The sequence below is a fragment of the Jaculus jaculus genome, chromosome 2, assembly GCF_020740685.1.
Source record: "Jaculus jaculus isolate mJacJac1 chromosome 2, mJacJac1.mat.Y.cur, whole genome shotgun sequence".
Lineage (NCBI taxonomy): Eukaryota > Metazoa > Chordata > Mammalia > Rodentia > Dipodidae > Jaculus > Jaculus jaculus.
In genome coordinates this window covers 104,819,926-104,847,093 of record NC_059103.1, presented here as the reverse complement: position 1 = coordinate 104,847,093, position 27,168 = coordinate 104,819,926, and the positions used below count along the sequence as shown (strand labels likewise).

General features: G+C 37.9%; 1 protein-coding gene across 2 annotated transcripts in view; it reads left to right on the top strand.

The window, feature by feature from the left end:
• LOC101617236 (microsomal triglyceride transfer protein) overlaps positions 1-27,168 on the top strand; it is a 71,421-nt gene that overhangs the window by 32,846 nt on the left and 11,407 nt on the right. For both annotated transcript variants that reach the window (XM_045143386.1, XM_004661640.2), the window contains exons 4-15: positions 4,829-4,936; positions 6,541-6,657; positions 6,945-7,084; positions 9,030-9,180; positions 11,465-11,622; positions 14,956-15,124; positions 16,103-16,210; positions 20,494-20,706; positions 22,135-22,346; positions 24,952-25,049; positions 25,142-25,263; positions 26,566-26,793. In XM_045143386.1, the coding sequence (XP_044999321.1) occupies positions 4,829-4,936; positions 6,541-6,657; positions 6,945-7,084; positions 9,030-9,180; positions 11,465-11,622; positions 14,956-15,124; positions 16,103-16,210; positions 20,494-20,706; positions 22,135-22,346; positions 24,952-25,049; positions 25,142-25,263; positions 26,566-26,793 (1,824 nt within the window). The remainder of the gene's footprint in view (positions 1-4,828; positions 4,937-6,540; positions 6,658-6,944; positions 7,085-9,029; positions 9,181-11,464; positions 11,623-14,955; positions 15,125-16,102; positions 16,211-20,493; positions 20,707-22,134; positions 22,347-24,951; positions 25,050-25,141; positions 25,264-26,565; positions 26,794-27,168) is intronic.

Sequence of the window (27,168 nt, the reverse complement as noted above, 5' to 3'; positions counted from 1 at the left end):
TTCCATGTTCTGCTGTCTTTTTCTTGGAAAGCAGAAAAATGTCAGCCTCCTTGGCTGACTTACAGCATACCTTATTTCGTTCTTCACCATATGTATTTACTTACTTGATCTGTGTATGGCTCAACTTTCTTAACATAGAATACTATTATTTTCTTCTCTGGGTCTCCAATGTGGCAAGCCAGTCATGTTTATAAAATATTAATGGTATTTATAATCTTAGCAACAATCAATCATTTTAAAGCTCCTTCACTAGCAGTTGAGTACAAAGTCTTGTGTTACACACACAAGAACTTGGTGTCCTCACTGTTCAAAGGCTAGGATGGGGCTGCCACATCATTATTTCAGTGACACCACTGTGCCAGCTTGACTCCTCAAGTTGATTCATAATGATTTACTGCAGTCACAGGTTAAAGTACAACATCATATCTTTCACCTGCACAATAAAGTGCTTGGAAAAACTTGACCCTAGTGACAAAGAAACCAATAGACATTAGACCCCATCACTGTCAGAATACTCATTGTCAGCTCAGCTTATTATGAGACAGACTTTGCAAATGCAGGCTAAATTGCTACTGGGCAATTTTTGTGGAGTCCCTTTTATTTTATATCCTCAGCTGAAATTAAATTCTACTCAAAAGTCCTGAGAAATTCTTTGTAATTGTAAAGGTCTCTCTCCTCTCTCCATATAAGCTTCTATTATAAAACAATCTGTCAAAGTACTTAGATGCACATTCATTCCACAGTTTCTCCCTGAGTCCACTCGTCTTCTATATATGCATGCTTGGGCATGACTAGTTTTGTCTACAACTCATAAACCAAGTTGAAAAGTGACAGTTGTCTGGTTAAGGTCATTTACACTGACAAGCAAAAGGTGCCTCTAGTTATAGCATAACATTCTTTGTTGGCCTGAAATGCTAATCCACTCAACTAGATAATGTCCAGATTTCCATTTGTGGCATTGGTTGTTAGTATTCATTAAATTAGCCATGTGGCTGCTGAGTTTACTTTTTTTTTTTGTTGTTGTTGTTTGTTTGTTTTGTTTTGTTTTTTCAAGGGAGGGTTTCAGTCTAGTCCAGGCTGACCTGGAATTCTCTTTGGAGTCTCAGGGTGGCTTTGAACTCATGGTGATCCTCTTATCTCTGCCTCCTGAGTGCTGGGATTAAAGGCATGCACCATCATGCCCAGCTTAGTTTGCTTTTGTTTTTTTAATTTTTTTTTAAATGTGTTTTGGGGCTGGAGAGATGGCTTAGAGGTTAAGGCAGTTGCCTGCAAAGCCAAAGACTCAGGATCAGTTCCCCAGGACATACATAAATCAGATGCATAAGGTGGCACATAAGTGTTTGCAGTGTCTGTAGGCTCTGGAGCACCCATTCTGTCTCTCTCTCTCTCAAGTAAATAAGTAAATAAATAAAAAAATAGTTTTTAGCTGGGTGTGGTGGCACATGTCTTTAATCCCAGCACTCAGGAGGCAGAGGTAGGAGACACTGAGACTACTTAATGAATTCCAGGTCAGCCTGAGCTAGAGTGAAAGCCTACTCAAAAAAAACCAACCAAACAAAAAAAAAACAAATACACACACACACACACACACACACACACACACACACACACACACACACACAATTGGTTTATTTTATTTATTTGCAAGCACAAAGACAAAGACAGCGAGAGACAGGGCGAGAATGGGCATGTCAGGGCCACTTGCTGCTGAAAAGAAACTCCAGATGCATATGCCACTTTGTGCACCTGGCTTTATGTGGGTGCTAGGGAATCAAACCCAAGACTGGCAGGCTTTGCATGTAAGCACCTTTAACAACTGAGCCATCTCCCCAGCCCCTGCCTCTTATTTTGCATCATTTCTAGGCATTGATTTTCTGTCTGAATCTGACTGCGCAGCATTAGCTCTCCAAAGGAACTGAGTTCATTATAATCACCTTCACTGTTCTTCACTATTTCTTCACATTTCTTTCCTTATGCGCTGTTCTCTTCACCATACTCTGTCTTAGATAAGTATCAAGGAGAAAATGACTATTCCCTGCTTGCTGAGATCATTTCAAAGTAGTTTGATGTCTAGACATGAATGTAAATTTGCTTTCTGTTATTCTTAAAGTATCCATGTATTAAGAGAATGTATATAGAGCCTTCTCCTTCTTAAGAAAAACTGAGTGATGCCTACCAATTCCAAGGACCCCTCCCCCAGATTTGACCAGAAGAGGAACTGCATTTGCTTCCTGGCGGGGGGCCCAGTCTCTCCAGCTTCGGTTTCCATGGGTTAAAAGCTTAGCTGTTGCTCTCTGCAAACTCCAGGGACTGTGAATTTAGATAAGAGCTTTGTGCTCTGATGTTCAGAACTCATTTCAGAACTAAATGAAGTAATCAGCTTTATGGCTTGAATACCATAAAATTCACTCAGTTCCTGTTGTGAAATAATGAATTAGAGATTATTGCTGTGACAGCCACATGGATTGAACTTCACAGCTCTGATTGATTAGCGTTATTGTTAAATAATTTTGACACTTATATGGATATGAACACTGTCTTCATTTTGTATCCTACTGGTCTGCTCTAAAAAACAAACAAACAAGATAAAAACAAAACAAAATAAATGTAGGACCTAAGTAGCAGTCAAACAAAAGGTATGGGGGAGGGAGAAGATGTCCATTTTTCTAGTTGGAAGGAAACAATAAGAACTAATAGAAAGGGCTGGAGAGAAGGCTCAGTTGTTAAGAGCTCTTCCTGTGAAAGCAAGAGGAGCTGAGGAGGCCCAGGTGGGAGAGACTTATGATTGTCAGGACCCACATAAACAGCTGGGAGGCCACATGTCTGTAACCCAGTCCCATAGGGGAGCAGAGACTGGAGAAGTACCAGGGGTCTCAGATCAGTAAGACACTGTGGCTTAAGTAAGAAAGGGAAGAGCAGTGGAGTGGGACACACTATTTTCTCCTCAGGAACTGCAAGCTGGCATCTCTTGATCACAAGGAGCCCCAATGCACAAACACATGCATAAACCACACATATACACACAGACACACACACCACATTAACCCCCACCCCAGAAATGAATAGAAAGCATTTAAAACCTTTTTGAGTATGTCTCTTACCTTGTTTTTCAGTCTGTCAGGAAAACAATAAAACTGTAATATCATTTTCATAAGTATCTAGGTATCAGGATCAAACTTTGATTTCCAGAAGTACATTAATAATAAAAAGCACCTGGCCAGCTGCATAATACAAAGACTGAATCCAAGAATTGGGCTTCCTGAAATTTTAGGTAGAACTTCATGAATCATTGCACACTTATAGGTTGGGAGGAAATTGAAGCAGATATAGAGAGTACAGTAATTTTCCCCACTTAGGGACTTCCTAAAGTATTTAAGACTGACTACAAAGTCACCCCCCACCCCAACACACACTCTGTCACCACCTGAGCACTCTGTCTTTGCTAGGCTCAAGAAATCCAGTTATTAACCTAATAATATCTGGAGAAATTATACTCTTACTATTAAAGGAATGAACACCTAGATTATAATATAAACATCAGAAACTCAGCTTGGGTCTGAGAAATGAACAGTGATTTGTTTGAGAATATGACACCATGGATTTTCAGACACTGAGGTCATTATCAGTTCTTTTTTAACCAGGGCAAACAACAGTATTCCAACATTTATAGGATTGTCCAGTGCAATAACTAAAATTGATTTCCAGATAAAGTATCTAGTTAATCTGTCACTGGGCAGAGTATATCTAGGAAGTAAAAATAGAGACTTGAGTCAACTTGTGTGGTGAGTTCAGACAAAATATTCTCGTCTAAGGCATGAGAAATTTATGTAGGTTGAATTATTTAGATTGGCATTAATTAAATTCATTATTACTGAACTTTGAGAAGCCATGGTTGTTTTCAAAGAGATGTAGGGAGATATTTAGGATATTTTTAATAGAAATGCACACTTAGAATTACCTTGGGAATTTCTGTAGGGAAGGTATATCTATGCTTTATGTCCAAACTGTGAGATGTATTTGGAGTCAATACAAGGTAAAAACAACAGTCTGCCTTATTGTATTTATAGACAATTCTCTTTGTATTTTTCTCCTATTTTTATACATGAACTAACTTATTAAAAGGAGACACTGTGTCTATAAATTTCAATAATGAAAGAAAGACAAATCAGTTCCTATTGCTGCCAAATTTAAGATACTGCATGGGGTGTGGTGTGGTAGTAGAAATGTCAACCTCTGCTCTTCCAACCTTCTGCATCTTCTTTTACCGGAGACCACCATGAATGTTCTGGAAAAATGTTGCACCTGCGGATTTTGTCCATGGACAATATGGTCCTTGGGCTCTTGTTGGGCCTTTGTCATAGGCTACAAAATGTGTCATTTCAGGATTCTCATTTGTGGTAACTGTCATTACCTTCTAAGAATGTTATTTGTTGTTCTTTTAAGACCTGGTCAGTTTTTGTTTCAAGCAAAGGTATGGGTAAAAGAACATGGTAGCATTTTTAAATACAATGCTTCTAATTTTTCCTCTTTGGACAATTCCTGTTTTCATAGAAATTCCTGTCTATATCAGTACTCCTGTATATAATGATTATCTTATTCAATATCTTCATTTTTCAGGTCCCTAAATTTCACATCCTGATATTCCAGTTCCTTTAAGACTTTAAATAGCTTCTTTCCATGAGAAATATGCCATAGCTTTGTACTAACAGATCACTGTCTCCCAGAATTAGTAGGTGTGAGAATCTGACCTTTCTAGCCACTAACATAACCAAATTTGATAAACAACATACTTTTGCTTCATTTTTTATTTCTTCCTTTTTCCCCTTAGGTCAAGGAGTTCTACTCATATGAAAATGAACCAGTGGCTATAGAAAATCTCAAGAGAGGCTTGGCTAGCCTGTTTCAGATGCAGTTAAGCTCTGGAACCACCAATGAGGTACAAACTAACAATGTTAACATTAAGCATCTTAGGGAGGGCATGTGTAGACCTATAATGTCAACTACCTAGGAGGCTAAGGCTGAATTGCAAGTTTAAGCCCAAGGACCATGTTGCCCATGGACAAGTTTAATACCGTCTGGTTTATATAGTGAGTTCAGAGCCAGCCTGGGTAATTTAGTAATTTTCTCAAAATAAAAATAAATAAATAAAACACAAGGCTGGGGATAAAGATCAGTGGTCAAATTCTTGCCTTGTCTCTACAGGACCTTTGGTTGAACCCCCAATACAGCAAAATAAATAAATAAAATCTTACTCATTAATGGGATTATCAAAATCATTTTCAGAGAAGGGGAGTTAAGTGGTAAAATTTTATTTATGTATGAAACAGTTTATTACTCAAGCACAGAGTAAAGGGAAGTAGAATAAGTTATATTAAGGGGACTCAGAGTAATAGATATGCTGAAATTTGGGGGCATCATACAGTGGTTCACAGGCATCTTTCTGCTCTACTCTTTTATGAAGAGCTTGTTAAAAAATATACTTTTCCTGGATTTACCCCAGAAATTTTGAAATCTATATTTTAATAATTTCAAATATATGAGATGCATCATCAATATGAGGGAATCACTAGTCTATTCCAATGCCCCTAATTTTGTGAAGAAACTGAAGTTTATTAGAGAAGTTAAGTAGATCCTATACATTCATTCTTCGAGTCAGGGCTGGAGCCCTGTTTTCCTAGTCTTAATTCAGTCAGATCATGAGTGAATGAGAAAATGTGATTGCAGGGCTGGGCCAAGGGAATGTGAGTAGCTCTCTAGAGCAGAGGCAGGTATGGTGCTGGCAGGACTCTGGGGGAAACTTAAAGGAACTAAACAAGGTTTATATTGAGGTGACTCTGCCTACACTCAAATTTTTGCTTTGACTAACAATGAGTTGAGTTAATTCCATAGGATTTCAAGAATTACTGAACATATAAACACACCCACCCCTCCGCCACACACAATCATGACATAGCCTTAGAAACCTTAAAACATTGCCTTTCCAGGGCTGGAGAGATGGCTTAGTGGTTAAGCACTTGCCTGTGAAGCCTAAGGACCCCAGTTCGAGGCTCAATTCCCCAGGACCCACGTTAGCCAGATGCACAAGTGGGGGGGCACGTGTCTGGAGTTTGTTTTCAGTGGCTGGAGGCCCTGGTGTGCCCATTCTTTCTCTCTCTGCCTCTTTCTCTCTGTCACTGTCACAATAAATAAAAATAAACAAAAAATTTTTTAAAATTGCCTTTCCTTGCCAAATAATTACCCAGTTACCAGAGGTTTTAGTTATGGCCAAACCACTTTGTCTAATTCTTCTTGGAGTCAGAGAGAGGTAGGATGGCCCATTCTATACCAGGGACAACTGAGAATATGCATGAAGATTCAACCAAAAGATGAGAAAGAATCATCCTAAAGGAGACCTGGAGTTCCGTCTTTTTGTTTTTATCATCTTGGGGGAAATGAAGCAGCTCCCAATGCCATGTTAGGAGCTCAAATTTTAAGCCTCTTCCTATTAGAATTTGAATGGTCCAAGAATCCCAAATATTGTGTTCTTCGTCTCTGTTTTAGGTAGACATCTCTGGGGATTGTAAAGTGACCTACCAGGCTCAACAAGACAAAGTGGTCAAAATTAAGGCCTTGGATATGTGCAAAATAGAAAGGCCTGGATTTACAACTGCAAGTCAGGTATGATCTTTGCTTTCTTTAAGGCATTCAAATAATTACATTTTGTAGAGATTATAATAACAGAAAAGAAAGGTAGCAATATATTCGAGTAGCATCACATTTAGTTTAAGCTATAGTTTCGCACACATCACATGAGATGTGTCTAAATGTGCTGTAGGGGTAGATGATGGGTGGTAGGAAGGAGGCACTCTCATGGTGATTAAGTTTGCTAGTGACTCAATTCAAAAATTCAAGGAAGTATTCCTTGTTACAAAGATAACTACTTATTTATTTATTTACTTATTTAGGTGCTGGGAGTCACTGTGAAAGCCACATCTGTCACAAACTACAAGATAGAAGACAGCTTTGTCACAGCTGTGCTAGCAGAAGAGACACGGGCTTTTGTGCTAAATTTCTTACAATCTATTTCAGGAAAAATAGTATCCAAGTAAGATTATACAATTTTTAAACTTTTGTTTGCTACGTACTTGCTTGTAAATATTTAGATGTGTGTGCATTTGAATACATATGTGTATGTGTGTGCATGCATGTGTCGTGTTTCTGTTCAATGGGGAATTCCTTGAAAACATTGTTCATCTGTTTCCACTCCACATCTTCCACTGTAAAATATAGAAAATATTAGTTTTCAGAGAGCTTTCTTAAAAAATCAGTTATGAACAAATTAAATTAGAAAAAATAAGATGCTCTCCAGGATCTCTTGCTACCAAAACTACTCATGGGGATTTACATGGGTACTGGGGAATTGAACCCAGGTCTATAGGCTTTGCAAACAAGTGTCTTTAACTACTGGACTATCACCCCAGTTGCCTGACAGAATTCTTGATCAGAGTTGTAAAAATTTAGTGTGTAAGCCTGTTGCATCAATCTCAAATATTTCCCTGATCAGAGTAATTCTGATAACATTAACAATAGGAATTTCAAACCTAAGAGAACATTTTATTTTCAGATTTTAATTCAAAAAGGACAATTTCAGCATTAAACTAGTTATAGATTATGTAATTATGTCTCAAAAACTTCCTTTGAAGTTGCCCCAGTGGATACAAAGTCATGGGAAAAGTGCCGTAGATGATAGTCTTCAAATGGTATAGAAGCCTCTTCTAAAGTAGAAATTTGCATTCTACTTCTTACTATAATATTCTTTTAATAAATTCTCATATAAAGTAAATATGATTAATTACTCATTATATCTATCAAATTTCTTTTTTGGAGGCTGGGGAGATTGGTCAGTGGCTAAGACACTTGACTACAATGCTTATTGACCTGGGTTTAATTCCCTAGTACCCACATGAAGCCATATGCACAAAGTGGCTCCATGTATCTGAAGTTCTCATGCAGTGGCTAGAGGCCCTGGTATGCCCATTCTGTCTGTCTCTCTTCTCTCTCTCTCTCTCTTTGCTTGCAAATAAGTCAACAATTTTTTAATTTATTTTTTTTTGAACAGTAATCCACTTAAAACTCAGCCAAATAAACAACAACAATCACTGTGTTATTCTGTCGTAATTTAGGGCTTGTCTTGGCATGCCTTGCATACCATATGCTAAGAAGCTGCAGATGGCTAGAGCTGTAAACAATTAGAGGTTATTCTCTCATGTGTCTGGTACCTGGGCTAGGAAGAATCAAATATCCCTATCCTTCATACATCTCTGTCTCCATGTGGCTCTTATTCTGGTGGCTTCAGATAAGCAAACTTCAAACATAGCAGCTCAGGACTTCAAGGCATATTTACTGAGAGTGAGCCAGATGAAAGCTGAATTTCCTTTAATGTAGCCTTGGGAGTCACACAGTGTCACTTCCTCTTTCATTAGTTGGGGCAGTCATACACAGACTCTACTTTTAAGGCAAGGAATATGGCTCCTATCTTTTTATGCCAAACAGAATTCTGGAGAAGTATATCAGAGAAAAATAGTGTTGAGACCATTTTTGAAAACTAAACTTTCTTAATTGTCTTGATTAATATATGACATGTGCTCATATTGAATATCATGTTCAGAAAGCAAATAATTTTTGAAAAAATTGTTGTATCCAAAAGATTTTTAACTTTCTAAAGGTTTCATGTACCACTAGAGATGCTGAAGTTTTTTTTTTTTTTTTTTGTTTGTTTTTTGTTTTTTGAGGTTGGGTCTTACTCTGGTCCAAGCTGACCTAGAATTAACTATGTAGTCTCAGAGTGGCCTCCAACTCATGGTGATCCTCCTACCTCTGCCTCTCAAGTGCTGGGATTAAAGGTGTGCGCCACCACGTCCAGCAAGATGCTGAAGTGTGGATGTAGACAAATGGAATAACTTATTTTGTATTGTGTTCACTAAACAAAAGGAATCTTGTTCACTCAAAAGAACTTTTATAATGTGATATTTGTCTTTGGTGTTGTGTAGGCAGAAATTGGAGTTGAAGACGACTGAAGCAGGCCCAAGGATGATACCTGGAAAGCAGGTTGCAACTGTGGTTAAAGCAATGGACTCAAAGTACACAGCCATTCCCATTGTGGGGCAGGTCTTCCAGAGTGTGTGTAAAGGATGCCCTTCTGTAAGTGTGAACAAATGTGAGACTAACACTGTATTACAATTGTTTTCTTTTTTATCCCCAGTGAAAACATCAGCTGATTCTATTTTCTACAGAACTGCAAGACACCATAGAGTTAAGATAATAGTAGTTTAACAATATGCATCCAAGAAGATATATAGTCCAGCAATAGTAAAGAAATACTTTCAACTCAAAGATAGCTGATGACTTAAGAGCAGCTTTCTATAAAAGACACCTGTGTTTTAGAGGGGATAAAGGGCCTAATGAAATTGGAGGAAATATATACAGTGTCAATAGTGGACAAGGAACTTCTGCCACCTAGTAGAGATGTCACTATGGGTAAGGTACTTGGTTGGCCTTAGTATTCTGAATTATTATAGTCGAGGTCTGAAAGTGGACTGCACATTCTCTGCCTAAATTAGGGAACACTTTCTTTCCATACATCAATATTTCTGTACCTATGGCCAGAAATAAGATACCCCATCCCCAAGTCGAAGTGTAGATCATCTTGCAATATGCACAGTGCCACAGAAAAGAAATACATTTGACTGCATGAAACAGCTGCAGTGCATGATCACAAAATAACTTAGAGTCCACTATCTCCTAATACTAACCCACACATCAGGACATCAGGAAAGCAAACCCTGGGTACCAGGCTCTGGAAATGCTGGAAGGTACTCTTCCCTTAGGCATTACTGGTGTTCAGAAAAGTAGATCATCAGAAACTGATGATAAAATGTACTTAAAGCAGATGATACTAATTCCTTATTATTTTCTAAAATTTGCCAAATTGAACTAAAAGAAAATCAGAATAGTTTTAGATACAAATTTTTATTTTTAAATTTTGTTTCTTTTTTATTTTTCTGTACATATCATTTAATGATCCAATGTAATTTTTTTGTCTTATGGTATTAAAGTTATTTAGGAAAGTGACTAATGAGACTAGTCATTTTTTCTTGTGCTATGAACTATATCTTCCTCCATTATAATGAGTTATTAAACATTATGAGACAACTTGGATTTTTTTGACAATTATTTAAGTATCACAAGAAGAGTTCATGTCATTGAGGAATTTGTCGTTCTAACTTTACTGTGTCACTACTGCAACTTTTTAAAGAAATAAGTATCTGAATTCCCATTGATTTGCTCTCTGCCCTCAGAAATAACCAAGCAAATATTTAACTAAACACCAGTGGATTGAAAATCCTTTTAAGATTAGAAATATCAAAGAGGGATGGAGAGATGACTTAGCTGTTAAGGTGCTTGCTTGCAAAGCCAGAGAACGCAGGTTTAATTCTCCATGACCCACGTAAAGCCACATGCACAAGGTGGCACATGCATCTGGAGTTTGTAGCAGCTTGAGGCCCTGGCACTCCCATTCTCTCCCTCCCCCCACCTGCCTCCTTCTCTCTCAAATAAATAAATAAAGATTTAAAAGGAAGCTAAAAGCGATTGCAAAAGAGAAAAATAAGTGTCCATTGCTTAATAGAAGTAATTAATCATTTAAAAGATGGTGGCCTGGGGACTACTTGCAGAGCTCAAGAGTTGAAGGTCACTGGTAGCATTTAGCATTTTATATAGTGAAGTAAAAAGTAGTGAAGTATGAAAAATAAGTTCTTTAGTTTGTTTCAAAGCTGTAAGATTCATTCCATTAATTAGACTTATTTGCTATTTGTAAAATCATAGTGTAATATTTGTAATGTGTGAGACAATGATCTTTTCCTCAATACTACTATATTAAACAGAAATATAAGCTAGGAACATTTCAGGACCAACAGTAGGAAAGCACTGAATTACAGGCAAATAACACAATGCAAAGAAAATAGGGAGATCAAGCTATTATAAAAACTAATTTTCAGTGCAGTTCACGTAAATTGGAAACAATGCAATTCTGGTAATAGCCATATTGTTTCCCTTTAAAAATCTTAAGTTTCTATACATTTTCACTAGATTAAGCCAAAACTAGTCAAAACCTAGCCTCAGATGTAATTACTCTGACATAGCCACTGGATAACCTATATGCCTAGATAACAGTTGATTATTGGCCAAGGTCCTGCAAGTTCAACACTTACACAAGAACGATCCTCCTACAGAGGAATAGCCCACAGGAAAAGATAAGCCTTTCTATCTGACTAGCTTCACACAGGGTAAGATATGAGCAAGTGCTATGAGGTAAAATATAAAAGCACAGAAATACAAGGGCAGTTTCCTCTCTGGGGTGAGCACCAGTCTTGATAGTTGTGAGTGCTCAGAAGCAAGGGGCCTGTGCCCGTGATGTGTCTTGCAGTTGGCAGAGCACTGGCAGTCCATCAGGAAGCACATGCAGCCTGACAACCTGTCGAACACAGAGGCGGCGAGGAGCTTCCTGGCCTTCATTCAGCACCTCAGAACAGCAAAGAGAGAAGACATCCTTCAGATCCTGAAGACAGAGAAAAAAGAAGTTCTGTAAGTTCTCCAAACTTTGCATGTTGTCTGTCAGGAAAACATTTCTGTGTTATTTATTTATTTATTTATTTTATTAATCTTGAGAGATCATTCTTAAGCCAACTCCAAACCAATGATTCCTTCATTCGGCACCTTGATCTAACTTAATGATCACTAGCCAGACATGCATAAGCAAGTTTTCCACAGTCATTTGCAATAGCATCTTTTTTTTTCTTTTTTTTTTGCATTTATGGGTTTAAATTAGTGCTATATTTGGATACAGAGAAGTAAGGCCAAGACTTCTTCATCACTCCCTGGCACATTGGCTGATTCTATTTGACAATTGTGTTCTCAGCTACTAATTTTTTTTGACAGAAGGTCTCCTTTTGTGGCCCGTGCTGGTGTTTAATTTGTTGTATAGCCTAGGCTGCCTTCAAATCCATAGTGTTCTGCCTTCCTCACTCACAAAGTGCTGAGCCACCATGTCCAGGAAGCTATTCATTTTTATTGAAAAAATTTCAGAGCTGACTTAAACAAGAAGATGTTTGTCAGTAGAAGATGTGATTTCATTAAAGATAAAATTGAAGTCATGTTTTAAGTAGAAATTGATGTTAGATAGAGTCAATTTGATAACTGAGTCAAAAATAGTCTACAGAAAAGAAATCCATATATTTAATATTTGGTTCATTTTAATATGTAGTGAAGAGCATTGGCTCAATTCTCAAATTCATTTTTGTAAGTTCATTGTTTTTTTGGCATGTAATACAGAATTTATCTGTCAATACATACTCAGCTACATAATGCAATATATCCTAGTTAAGGATATAGAAAAATGATTGTTTAATTTTTTAGGCAGTGAAACTAGCTAGCCATTAATATAATCAAAAGAATTGAACAAGTTGCATACACACACACACACACACAGAGAGAGAGAGAGAGAGAGAGAATAGAATTTAGCTGTGATTTTTTTTTATTGTCTCTGTTATTTATCCTGTAAAAGATATATTAAAAGGGATAGAAATTCCATGACTAAACACAAATAGAGTTTTCAAAAATATTTAAATCAAAAGTTGAAAAATAAGTTAGAATCATAAATTCTCAAGCTCTGTTTCTAATATATTTAAAATATCTTGGTAGAGAAACATGCCTTAATATCAAAAAATTCTGAGAAGGAAAGTGTAGCAATGAGGTATTAATGTAGAATAGGGATTACACTGCACCTTATTATCCCTGTATCCTAAAAATCTTAAGGTGACAATAAGTTGGACAGCTGCATGGTATATTTTCTACATCACATTATTTGATCATTGTTGTGCCATATAGTATGTTACATACATGTAGCATGGTGTAATACAGAGAAGATGAGGATGACCTGAAATTAGAAGGACCTAATTTTAAATTCTAGTCTCCAGTAGCTGTACCTGTGAGGAATTCATTCACTTTTAGCATCTCGGAATCTCACTGACAGTATATATAAAGTACGGACAATAATGACCTCGTTCATTATAGGATAGTGGCAGGCAGGTGCAGAAATGTAGGTGCTAACAGGAACGCCAAGAAGAGGAGATCCTGTGAGCAGCTGGGGGAGGAAAGCACTGGTGACAAAGTTCTCGCTGTTGCAGACATTTTCAGTGTCTTTAATCTGCTAATTCCTTATGTTGGTTTGAACATCTTTTAAACTCACACGAGTTTAAAGATCCCTAGCATTTCATGGAAAACACTCTGGTAAACACCTAGTCAGGAAACCTTGGTTTGCAATACCAGCTATACCATTTACTAGTCATGTGACCTTGAACAAGTGATCTGCAAGTTCTGAGTTTGTTTCCTTGCATGTAAGAGGGCAATAATTACTAATTTCCCCCCAAATCTTTTGAATTAAATGAGGTCCTAACGTTATTAACAATATTTATTAATATTTTATTAGTCTCCAAGAAATCATGTAAGTGTTTTTGTATTGGTTCTGTGATTTAATCCTTCCAACAATACTATTTAATGCTATTAATTAAATTAATTAATTTAATACTATTTAAGTACCATTTTAAAGATGAAGAAGTTAAAAATAACTTGCATACCATTAATTTCTAAGATAGTATTTAGGTAAGCACTGTAACCTCTAATCCATCTCTCTAGTCTTAAGGTAATGTTTTAATAATAGATATGCCATAAGTATTTTGCTTCTTAATATCTGATTTATTTACAAGGTTTCTGTTAGGATCAAAATGACATAGTGCACATGTGAAATTTTTACAAGTCTCAAGTATGAAGCACATATCTGATACGTTTATATGGAGGTAGTATGTAGTATTTTTGTTGTGGTTTTTTGTTCTCCTTTCAATATCAAAGTATATATTTCAGGGCATTTGAGTAACAAAAGATTTGGTCTCCTGTGGAATTCAGCTTATATAGTTAAACACTTCAGACAACAAATAGGTTACATCTTACAACAAATGTTCTACCAACCTATTAAAATAAGCCAACATGAAACTAGAGAAAGCATTACTAGCTTTCCTTACTGCCTATGGTATCACAGTATCAGTTAACAGAATTAAAGACACATCTCACACTACAGCTCAGGTTAGCCTGTAACTCTTCTTATCTATTCTCCTGAGTACTGGGATCGTGACACGAGCCACCATGCCTTGCTCAATATATATGCAGTATTTGTGTGTGTATGTGTATGAATATATATATATATATATATATATATATATATATATATATATATATAAATAATGTGAAACTAGTTTCAGAAATATTCTTATCCCCAGATTCAGCCAACCAAAGTGTTTTCTTTTAATGTCTAGAGTATTTAACTAGAATTTTCCTGTGGGAATATGGTCACTAATATTACTTTTATTAAACATAAAACCACATTCCATGATATGTCTTATTTACAAAGTAGAGTGAAAACTTCTCATTTATGAAGTTAAAAGAATTTTATACTTACCATAAATAATTGTGCTTTAATTAAATTAGGCATTTGAGAAATATATATTTTCAAGGTTACTTAGAGGAAAAGTACCTTTGGGTTATGTATTTCTCATATAGGAAATAATTTGAGCCTAATTTATAATTTTATTTATGCAACTTTAACTTAAAAGTTTTCAATTTATATTTGGTTTAGGGTATTAATCCAATCAGTTTATGTATTCTGAGGAAAGAGAGGGAGATAAAGGAGAGGCTTAAATACAATGGAGGTGTCTTTTGAGAACATCTCATACATAATTTTCTATTCAAATAAAAAATTCACTCCTTTAGGACATTCAAGCCAATGAAAAGTCTGTGAAGGACAGAAATGTAATGGTTTTCTAGGCACTCTAAACTTGGATGTCCATGACAATGTCTGTTTCACAGCCCACAGCTGGTGGATGCAGTCACCTCTGCTCAGACCCCGGACTCATTAGATGCTATTTTGGACTTCTTGGATTTCAAAAGTGACAGCAGCGTTCTCCTCCAGGAGAGGTTTCTCTATGCTTGTGGGTTCGCCTCCCACCCTGATGAAGAACTCCTAAGAACCCTCATTGTAAGTCATGTGGACACTGGGAAAAGAAAGACCTCAGATGCTAAAAGCAAAGCTATAACCTCGTAAAAATATAAGCAATAACTATAAGTGGTTCAGATCAGAATGAAGGCTACCATACAGAGTCTTCTGAGTTTTCACATTCAAATTTCATTGGTTTATTTTTCTATCCATTAATCATTAACTTTAAACTTTTTCATTTAGTGTTGTTACAATCTCTGTAATGAGTACAACATATTCTTTATGAAAATTTAAAAATAAGTTTACCTGTTCTGTCATGTGTCAAAGGACAAAATGACAGACAGAAGCCCAAGTCATGCTTCAATAAGCAATAAAAACTTCTTTGATTTCAGATTCTTCATGGTATTTATACATATCACTTAAGAGATACATTCTTCCTGATACTCAATTATATAATAAACAAAAGCTAGGTTTCTCGTGAGTCCAAGGGATTTTTAAAAAAAAACTTTTGACTGACAGCTTCCATAATTATAGACAATAATCCATGATAATTCCCTCCCCTACCCACATCCTCCCCCTCTCATATCCACCCTCCATCAAATCCCCTCCTCCTTTCAATTAGTCTCTCTTATATCTTGATGTCATCATCTTGTTCTCCTATTGTGAAGGTCTTGTTTAGGAAATGTAAGCAATGATGCCCCTCCTCATTCATGTGTAACATTTTAAGCACTTTTTTGGGGGTTCATTGACTAACCCAAATAATCCAATCTACAGGTACTTAAGGAGTTCATGGACTGTGAATGAGAATACCTGAAATAAGGGCATTCTATTAACTGATTGGTCAAAAGGAGACAGTGAATGTCTAAGAGTTTCAAAATAAAGCTGCAGGTTTGCCATTCAGGAACTCAAATCCATTTTATCCAGGTGTTGACTACTTGTTATCTATTCCCTCATTGTAAGTGTCCCTTGAAAATGTTGAAATGTCTTGGTTACTGATTTTTATCCTTCTTTGGCTAACAGAGTAAGTTCAAAGGTTCCTTTGGGAGCAATGACATCCGAGAAAGTGTCATGATCATCATGGGAGCTCTTGTCAAGAAGCTGTGTCAGACTGACGGCTGCAAACTCAAAGTGAGTGTGATCCCATCTGTCAGCTGCCATTCCAGATTACCCCCTTTACACCGCACTCCTCACCTCCTACTCTGCTTTGGTTTTTGCAAAGCAATTATTGGCATCTCATACTTTACAGTCCAATTATTCATTGTGCTTACTAGTTATTCTTCTGGAATTTGAAATATATATTATGAACTATAACCACCCTGCTGTGTGGTCATCAGCACTTGTGCCTTGTGTCTAATGGAAAGCATCTGTGCCATTTGACTATATCTCTCCTTTCCTGGTCCATAATCTTCTGCCAACCTCCTCCAAGCTTGTTGTTCTACTTTCTATATATGACTATGTTTGGATTTTTACCTCCGAAGCCCAAGTGAGATTATGTAGTGGTTATGGCTCTGTGTCTGCCTTATTTCACTTAGCATAATAGCTTCCAGATATATCCATTTAACAAATGATAGAATCTCCTTTTGTTAAAGGTTGTAAAGGGGCTGGAGAAATGGTTTAAGGGCTAAATGTACTTGCTTACAAAAATCTGATAACCTGGGTGTGATGCCCCAGCACCCACATAATGCCAGAGGCACAAAGTAGAACATGTGTCTAGAGTTGGTTTGCAATTGCATGAGGTCCTGGCTAACCAATTCTATCTCTGTTTCCAGTGCTTTCTCTCTGTCTAAAACTTTATCAAATAAACAAATAAATAAAATAAAATAAAATAAAAGCTGCATAATATTGCCTCTTGGGTGCAGAGATTTGAAGTTAGGTCCTTGAACTTGTGTGGCAGTCACTTGACTGAATGAGCTATCTCTGCATCACCCATAAATTTTTTATAATACCCAATCTAATGATTGTGTGGCAATACCTCATTGTGTATTTTAATTCATGTCTTTCTGATGATTGAATACATTTTACTTATATGTGGGTGTTGTGTGTCTTCTTTGGAGAAATGTCTATTCAGGTAGTTTCTTTTCCCATTAAAAATAAATAGTTCTATTTATTTATTTGACAGAGGGAAAAGGGGAGTGCCAGGTCCTCTTTCTGGTGCAAATGAATTCTAGATGCATGTGCCACTTTGTGCATCTGGCTTTAAGTGAGGACTGGGAAATTGAATCAAACAAATACCATTAACCATTGAGCTATTTCCCCAACCTCTCTTTCCCATTACTAATATGTTTCTTTACTTTCTTGTTATTGAGTAATTTGGTACCTTGTATATTTTAGGCCTTAGCCCTTTATCTGATGTATGGTTTGCAAATAATTCCTTTTAGTCTCTTGGATACCTATTTATTATAATAATTATGTCCTTTTGGTTTGATGGAATTTCATTAGTCCTTTTGCTTTTGTTGACTGCTTTTGTTGAGCACAGCTGAAGAATCTTTTCACATTAATGCCATGGAGTTTTTCCCACATCATCATTATTTATTGTTTTTATTATTATTATTAATTATTATGTGTTTGTGGTGCCAGAGATCAAGCCCATGGCCTTGTACATAGTTGGAAATGGCATTAAGTATCATCAGTAGCCTCTAGTGTTTTGAAACACGGTTTCACTATGTAGCCTAGGCTGACCTTGAATTCTCTATGTAGCCTAATCTGGTCTCCAACTCACAGTCTTCCAGCTTTGCCTCCCAAATGCTACATTCTTGGCCCCTCCCTATGGTTTCTTCCAGATATTTTGCAGTTTCAGATTTTATATTTAAGCCCTTAATCTATTTTCAACTAGTTCTTGCATAAGAAGAGAGTAAAGAGTCCATTTGTATTCTTCCACATGTGAATGTATAGTTTCCAAAACATATCATTGTTGATAAGACTGTCTCCCCATTAAATCTTCATGGAAAATTAATTGACCATAGGTATGTGGGTTTATTTGTGGACTCTTGGTCCTATTCCACTTCTTGATGTTTCTGTGTTTAAGCCAAATCATGCTGTTTTTAATGACTATGGCTCTGATATATATAAAACATTTGCTTATGTATGTATGTGTCACCCACATAAGCTGGATGTTGCACAAAGTGGCACAAGCATCTGGCATTCATTTGTAGTGACAAGAGACCCTAGCCTGCATGCATGCATGTGTGCATGTGAGCACATGCGTGTGCGCACACACACACACACACACACACACATTAAAACTTAAAAAGTACAAGTGATTTAGACATGATTTAAGTATACAAGAGGTTGCATATAGGCTATATGCAAACACTGTATCATTTTCCATGAGGACCTCAAGCACCAGTGAAGTTTTGTGTCAGCAGGAGTTGGGTTCTGGAGCCAGTCCCCAGGGGCACTGTCAGACTGCAACCTAACAAAGTAGTCCAAGCAGACGGAAACCCCAGCAGCCTCCCCCTGCCCCCGCTACATATATACACATATATATATGTGTTTGTGTGTGTGTGTGTGTGTGTATATGTATGTATGTATGTATGTATGTGTGTGTGTGTGTGTGTATATATATATATATATATATATATATATATATATTTTTTTTTTTTTTTTTTACTTCATTTATTTATTTGCAAGCAGAGAAAATCAGAGAAGAGAGACAGGCAGTGAGCAAGAATGGGTGCTCCAGGATCTCCAGCCACTGCAAACAAACTCCAGATGCACGTGCCACTTTGTGCATCTGGTTTTACATGGATACTGGGCAATTGATCCCTAGTCATTAGGCTTTGTGGGAAAGTATGTTAACCCCTGAGCCAACACCTCAGCACCCCAGCAGCCTTTTTATTTGAGGGCTCTGAGGAGCAGTAACAGTTGAGCATACTCTGGAAGAGCTAGGGGAAGAGATCAGAACATGGAATGAAGAACATTCGGGGAGGAATATAAATAACATTGCATGAAAGACCCTAAGGGGGCCTGCTGTGCTTCGGACCAGTGAGAACTTATGTAGGGCTGGAACACCAAGTTTGTACATTCGCAGCTGGGGGTGAAAACACAGGAGAAAGAAGAGGCGTCTGGCCTTTTTTCTATGGCAGGGAAGAGGGCTGTGAGATTTTCAGGCAGGGGAGAGGTGTGCTCAGATTCTTTTATTGAGAAAGAAGCAAGAGGTCATGGCCAGACTGAGAACTGGCCAGAGTAGTTAGTGAGATCTAACTGGAAATATTTTGCAGTAACTTTGCAAGTCAGTGCCCTTAACTGCTAAATAATCTTCCCAGCCCCATGATTTTTATTATAGTATAAATGCTATGCATATAGTTGTCATACCATACTGAACTCCTGTCCTGTGACATATGGATGGCCCACAAATCCACAGCTAGGATCAAGTCCCATGTAGCCTTTATCTGTGTTTTGCTTATATTTTGACCTTCTTGAATCCTAATTTCTTTCTTCTCCTAATTCATATTTGAAAAAAATGCAAACCTATGCAAAGTTGTAAGACTTGTAAAATGCCTCAAACATCTGTCCACGCTTCACCCTGACAGCCTGTGAATTCTTCACATATTGACATCTTTGCATTACCTCACTTTTACATTACTATCTACATAACCATACCATAAAAATCATCTTCTACTGGTAGACAGATTTTCCATGTTCTTTTTACAACTGCCTACTAGTGCACTGTGTCAGTGGACTACAGTGTGTCCAGTATTTCCTATGTGTGGTCATGTTGATGGCCTTCACTATTTTGCCATTACAGATAAGGGTAGAATTAATAATCTTAGGATCCTTTCTTCTCTCTCTCTTTTTTTTTTTTTAAATAACAAGCTCTTTTTTTTTTTTTTTGGTCTTTTTTTTTTTAAATTTATTTATTTGAGAGCGACAGACACAGAGAGAAAGACAGATAGAGGGAGAGAGAGAGAATGGGTGCACCAGGGTTTCCAGCCTCTGCAAACAAACTCCAGACGCGTGCACCCTCTTGTGCATCTGGCTAACGTGGGACCTGGGGAACCGAGCCTCGAACCGGGGTCCTTAGGCTTCACAGGCAAGCGCTTAATCGCTAAGCCATCTCTCCAGCCCGGATCCTTTCTTCTTATTGTTGGACATGTCATTTCAGGGCTAGTGCTGCCAGGTCAAAATGGAATTTTATTGTCTTTGGGCAAATGTTTTTCATCTAACGTGTGCTGTTTTATACTTCCACCTGCTTGTGTAGCAAGTGCTCCTATCTGCAGACCCATCTATCCAGCCCCCAGAACATATATTTTTCAAAGGCGCAACGCCTTTATTAGGTTTTACTTGTTTGCTCTCACTGTGTGTCTCAGTCAGGCAGCCAAAGGAAACCTTCTTGAAAGTTTAGTTCCTTTCTTGCCTAAGTTTTGTTTTATGAGTGGCCAGGCATGTTTCTGAGGTGCATGATGTTTTAGGCAGTGGTTGAAGCCAAGAAGCTAATCCTTGGAGGACTTGAGAAACCTGAGAAGAAAGAGGACATTACAATGTACCTGCTGGCTCTGAAGAATGCCCTGCTTCCAGAAGGCATCCCACTGCTTCTGAAGTATGCCGAGGCAGGAGAGGGGCCTGTCAGCCACCTGGCCATCACCACTCTCCAGAGATATGACGTCTCATTCATAACAGATGAGGTAAAATATGAAAACTATCTTTGATATCAACAGAATTTGACGCACATCAAATGCTAGTCCTTCTCAAGTCAGTCTGGCTTTTTCTCAAAATGGGCTCTCTCTTTTGCTTAGAAATAACTCTTAAATTGAATTTAAAAGTTAGCCTCCTATTTTGAGTAAGGTCCTAAACCCTGGAACATAAGTATTGAAGCTGATTCTCTTGTTTTAAAAAATAAATGTTAAATTTTTCAACAGATATGTCCTGGTTTAAGTATGACCTCACTTGTTCCTATGACATTTTCAGGAAGCCATATAAATTAACACTTTGTTAGGCAGAGAACATTTGAATGTAGACTTTCTAGGAAGGGTGTTTAACACACAGTGGTATTTTCAGTCTGTAGCTAAGAGCTCTCCTATCAACTTTGTATCAAAGGTCCTTGGTTGTAAGGCATGGTATTCAGGTGTAGGATTTCAGGAAAAACAAAGCTATAAATTATGGCCTGTCCTTTCCTAGGTATTTTGTCTTGGGTGGATTATTTAACCCTTACATATATGATAGCAAGACAAAGCTTGAGGTTGATAAGAAAAGTCAAGGAGGAAGGATATGGCCAGTGGTGTATATGAAATAAAGAATCAAGGGAGGTGCCATGCTCCCATACAGCATCCAGTTCTGGTAGGAACTCATGTAGTCCTGTGGAACCTGCACTAATTCCTTCTAAGAGCAATGCTTCCCTGACCTAATTACCTCTCCCTAGGCCATACTTCTTAAGGGTTCTGTCACCTTTACTGGGGACCAAGCTTCCCACACATAAACCTTTGGGAGATATGCTCAAATCATATCTAAACCATAGAAACAGGTCAGGATGTTGAGATAGGGGAGACTTGCTAGTAGAGGGGTTGGGGATATTTAGAAATGGCATTTTCTTTTTGCTCAACTTTGTTATGAACCTAAAACTGCTGTAAGAACTAAGGTACATTAACTTTTCTTAAAAAGAAAAAAATCTGAAGTACTGCTTTGGGAGGAAATGTCAGTTCATAGAGCCATCTTTTGCTAGATCCTCACTGGCACAGTAGTGTCTTTAAATATATAGCATTAAGCTATGCTTCCATAACAAGAAATCCTCAACATCTTAGCTATTTATCAGTTTACTTCTCATGCTACATTTGAGTAGGGTAGAAACTATGTGGCCATAAGTTCACTGTAGTCATGGAAGGGAGATATAGAAAATATGCTAGTTCTTACCTGCCCCATTTAAGAGCCAGTCATTCACACTGGTTCTGCTCATGGCTTATTTACTGGAACTAGCCATATGGCTCCAATCAAATCGCAAAAGAATCTAGAAAATGTAGTAACACACACATATCTTAAGAACCACTACTCTTACTACAATATTGGTTTTTTTAAAAAAATCTAGTTATGTACAGTAAGTTTAAATATCTTCTGACCAGGTGAAAAAGACCTTGAACAGGATATACCACCAGAATCGGAAAGTTCATGAAAAGACTGTGCGCACTACGGCAGCTGCCGTCCTTTTAAAGAACAATCCATCCTACATGGATGTGAAAAATATCCTGCTCTCTATTGGGGAACTTCCCAAAGAAATGAACAAATATATGCTAACCATTATCCAAGATATCCTGCGTTTTGAGATGCCTGCCAGGTATGATGAACTGCATATGTCTTCCTGCTTACTTAGTCATATGTGTATAATGATATAGTATACATTTGTCTAATAATAATTACCTGGTAATTATGCAGGGTAATGTTTACCTAAAGGGTGTTAGATTTCCTCATATAGAGCTCTTTAGTGAGTCAGATAAAATTGGAACTCAGTATTTTAAGTCCTCTAGATATCTGTTTAGTTTGGTAAATATATATTGCCAAATGTTAAAATCGAATTGTATTTTCAACAGGGTTGTTTTTTATAAATATATTGCACAATGAAATGATTTAAGTTCTCACCAATGGTCATAAGTTTTCAAATGTTAGGAATCTTTGAAGGCTTATTTTTCATAGCTCCACTGAATTTTTCATTTAGATGGAAAACCTTAGGCATAGCTCACATTTTAAGATAGCCCATGGTCTGAAGAACGTTATCAGCAGGCTTGGTTGCTTTCAGTTAATCCTGTCAGACTCTTTTGTTCCATTTCCTAAATCTCTCCTTCCAAATGCACCATGATACTCCTCAGGGTGTCTCCCTTAAAGTGTCCCCTTACTAGAATAAGAGACCAGAGAAGGAATTGTCATCTTCCTGAAGGTACGTGCCGAACAGTACCACCAGGAAAGATCGGTGGGAGCATTCCTCGCAGCAAAAGAAAACAGGAATGGGGGCAGATGGATATGAAAAAGAAAACAACAAAAGACAGAAAAGTAAAAGATGGAAGAAATAAGAGCTAAGGTCAGGCATGGTAATGCACACCTTTAACCCTAGCACTCAGGGGCAGAGGTGGAAGGATCACCATGAGTTCAAGGCCATCCTGAAACTACATAGTAAATTTTAGGCCAGCTTAGGCTAGAGTGAGACCTTACCTTGAAAAAAGGAAGAAATAAGAACCAAGAAGCTGGACGGAATGAGAAATAGTAAGAACTGAAGGAAGAGCAGGACAAAGTCAGGAGGAAGCAGGTGAGAGGATAGAAAGGCAGGAAGGAAGCCAGGCTATCCCCAGCCTTGTATAGGAGAAGGGATTTGATTCTCCTTCTAGTTGTTTGTTACTTATGCAAGACTCTTTGGAAGAAGCAACAGGTATATTTTCTGCCTCTGTCTTGCGAGCCTAGAAATGTGAGGAATAGAAAGAGAAGAAAGTGGGCAGAAAGCAGCCTAGGAAATGGAAGGAAGCTATTGCAAACAGTGTAGGTCAGATTCTCAGAGCCAAAATCCTCAGATCTGGAAGGAGCATTAAACCCATCTTGCTTGCTATCTCTTTCCAGTGTAGGAGCCTTATTTCCTAGCAAGACTCTGGTGGCAGGAAGCTTGCCACCTCTTACCAAATTTATTCCATTCAGAGACCTCATCATCAGGTATTCATCACACTGATATAGCCACATTGGCCCTGGCTTTATCTCAGGAGCAGAGGAAAGCACATCCCATGTCCACCCACATGAATACCCTTTGAACATTTGTCATGACCTTCTTTTTATCTTTTTTCTTAGAGACTGAAACCACCTAACCTATTGATGAAGTTGCCATCCCTTTCTTTCAAAAATTTTCTACCTCAGACCCAAGTCCAGATTCCTTAGGTTTATTCTTTTGAGGTTTTGGTATGTTGTTATAATTTTACTTTTACTGATATGATTGGTATTGAATAATAAGAAATGGAAGCAGGGCATGGGGCACATGCCTTTAATCCCAGCACTTGGTAGGCAGAGGTAGGAGGATCACCATGAGTTCAAGGTCACCCTGAGGCTACATAGTGAATTCCAGGACAGCCTGAGCTAGAGTGAAACCCTACCTCAAAAAACAAAACAAGCGAGCAAGCAAACAAACAAACAAAAAAGAAATGGAAAGGTCATAACATTAATTACATTGTCAGCAGAGACATAAGGTAAGGTTTGAAACTTTATAGGAGACAATGCTTCCTTTGTCGGTTTTATTGAAATGCTTCCGTTATTAAAAATTACATGAGCACAGAAGAAATCCTGAAAGTTAATTGCTATGTATTATCAAATGATGATATAAAATGGTACATAAAAGAAGAAATTTGGTGCTTTCCTTAAAAATAGAATTGTGGGGCTGGAGAGATGGCTCAGTAGTTAAGGTGCTTGCCTTTCTAAGGACCCAGATTTGATTCTCCAGTACTCATGTAAAGGCAGATGCACAAGATAGCACATGTATCTGGAGTTCATTTGCAGTGGCTAGACATGACCATTCTCTTTCTCTCTGCCTCTTTCTTTCTCTTAAATTAACAAAAAAAAGAAAAGAAAAGAAAAAGAAAAACAAGCAAACAAACAAAAAACCAGAACTGTGATGATGCAAAGAACGTGTGCATTCTGCTCTCAAAGTGTGTCCTTCAGTCAGCTGAAGCCATCTCATAGTTGGTCATTCTTGCCTGGCTGTCCTTTTGATGTAAATATGAAAAACCTGAGGAATGAATGGGGAAACCCTAATTTTGACCCAGATGTCCAGCTGGCATTTCTGTCAGCCTTGGGGTGGCATGAGGAAAATTTGGCCCTCTGTTTTTGTCACTGAGGATTTGGTGTCGTTCCTGGATTGATTTGAAAAATGTCTGTTACAATGAATGTGCAGCCTTCTTTTTTATATGTTGCAGCAAAATGGTCCGACGTGTTCTCAAGGAAATGGTTGCTCATAATTATGACCGGTTCGCCAAGAGTGGGTCCTCTTCTGCCTATACTGGCTACATAGAACGTATGTAACCCCTGAGGGGGTTTCCTCCCCACCTCTCCCCACTTGGCATTTCTGGAACCATTATTAAGTTGTGTGGTTGCTTTTGTCTTTAGGTAGTCCCCGAGCCGCGTCTACATATAGTCTTGACATCCTTTACTCTGGTTCTGGCATTCTGAGGAGAAGTAACCTGAACATCTTCCAGCACATTGGGAAAGCAGAGCTTCATGGCAGCCAGGTACCTCATTTCCCGTGAGAAGTGTATGGAAGAAATTGGTTTGGGGTAAAATAAAATATACTGAGAGCAGCATTGTAGAATATGTTTGTAAGTTAATGGAAACTTATATCATAAAACCTCAAATATGAAATTGGAGCCCAAGCAATTTGATCTGCTTAACTTGTCAAATACCTATTCGTCTTTTCAAACACATATTCTTACAAAATTGATATTGTGACAATATTCTTACTTAAACTTTAAAAAATATTCTATTTTCGGTCATAAATATATTCCTGAAGACCTCCCCTAAGTATTTAAGTCTATTCTACATTTGCCATTTCGAATGTCTCTCCAGAGACTGATCCCTCCTAAGAGAAACTGTAATAGAAAACAGTTCTCAAAAGATTTACTCTACATTTCTTCAATACTGGAAGAGACAGGAATCAAATGTAGGCATTGGACAGCAGCTGGCTGATTTGTAGTCTCTTAGTTTCATCTGAAATCAGGTGATCTATAAAGTCTTCCTAATTAGGAACCATACCATCATTTTAGTTTTTATAAATGTCAGATCGTAATCTTCTAGTTGAGTTGTTGATACTTCAAAGATAACCTAGAGAACCTACAGAAACTTGAGCCTACCCCAGTGGGAAAGTACCACACCCCTTGATAGTGGCTAGGTCAGAATTCAGTGCTCTCAGTCCCAAGGCATCACCATCTGTTCTGTGATGCCAAACACATGGTGCTTACAGGGCTGGGAATGCAGGATGGAAAATATAGAAAATTCCTGTATGTGTTAGAAATCTGGGTGTGAGCTTTCTCATAGTGTCATCTACAGTTTCATGGTGAGGGATACATGTTTGACAGGAAGAGGTTTTGAGTCTGTCCTGGAGAGTTCATGTCCTCTCATCACAGCACCCTTTGGGCAACTATGCCAGTGCCTCCCCACCTCCTTTCAGAGGTCCTAGACAACGGCTGACCCATATGTGACAGCCTTGGGGAGACAGAGTCTAGGATGACATCTTGAAATGAAAGCTTGTGGGCAGCAGGGGTTCAAATCCTGCCATATACTAGCTGAGTAAACTTGAGTGTTTTTTTTTTCACCTCCTTAACCAGATGAGTAAAGGATGGTTATGAAGATCACATGGAAAAAACTAATTTCCCTTATCTTTAGGCATAGAGGTTCTGCTTGATTTTAGGTTTGCTTTATTTAACCTAGTTGTTGTGTACATTTGAGGTCTGGGCCCCTAGATCTCAGAGCCCTCCTTGTTACTTACAGAGCAGATTGGAGCTTGCATCATGAATTTTGTACCCATTTTTCTCTAGGTGGTCCTTGAAGCCCAAGGGCTGGAGGGTTTAATTGCAGCCACTCCTGATGAGGGGGAGGAAAACCTTGACTCCTACGCTGGCATGTCTGCCATCCTCTTTGATGTTCAGCTCAGACCTGTAACCTTTTTCAGTGGATACAGTGATTTGATGTCCAAAATGTTGTCAGCATCTGGAGATCCTATCAGTGTGGTGAAAGGACTTATTCTACTAATAGACCATTCTCAGGTAACATACTCAGTCTGTGAATATTTATTAAATCCCTCACATTGTCAGAAATGTTTATGATGCACTCTGTGACTAGGGTCTACAAGGTAAAGTTCTGCCCTTCTGGGAGTTCACCTCCAAGGTCCTATTTCTTCTTTGCTATGCACAAGCAGTACTGTTTGAGTAATCAGCTGCTTTGGGGACTTGCCTTACTTTGAGACAAATACAAATATGGATGCCAATGAACAGAAACAGATATCATGGAGGATGCCTAGAATTAAACAGAAAAAAGATGATATGACCTACTTGGTTTCCCCAGACACAAGGGCTTGGGTGATATTTATCCTGAGTGCAGGAGCTAAATGACACAGCTTCATAAGTTACTAATGACACATA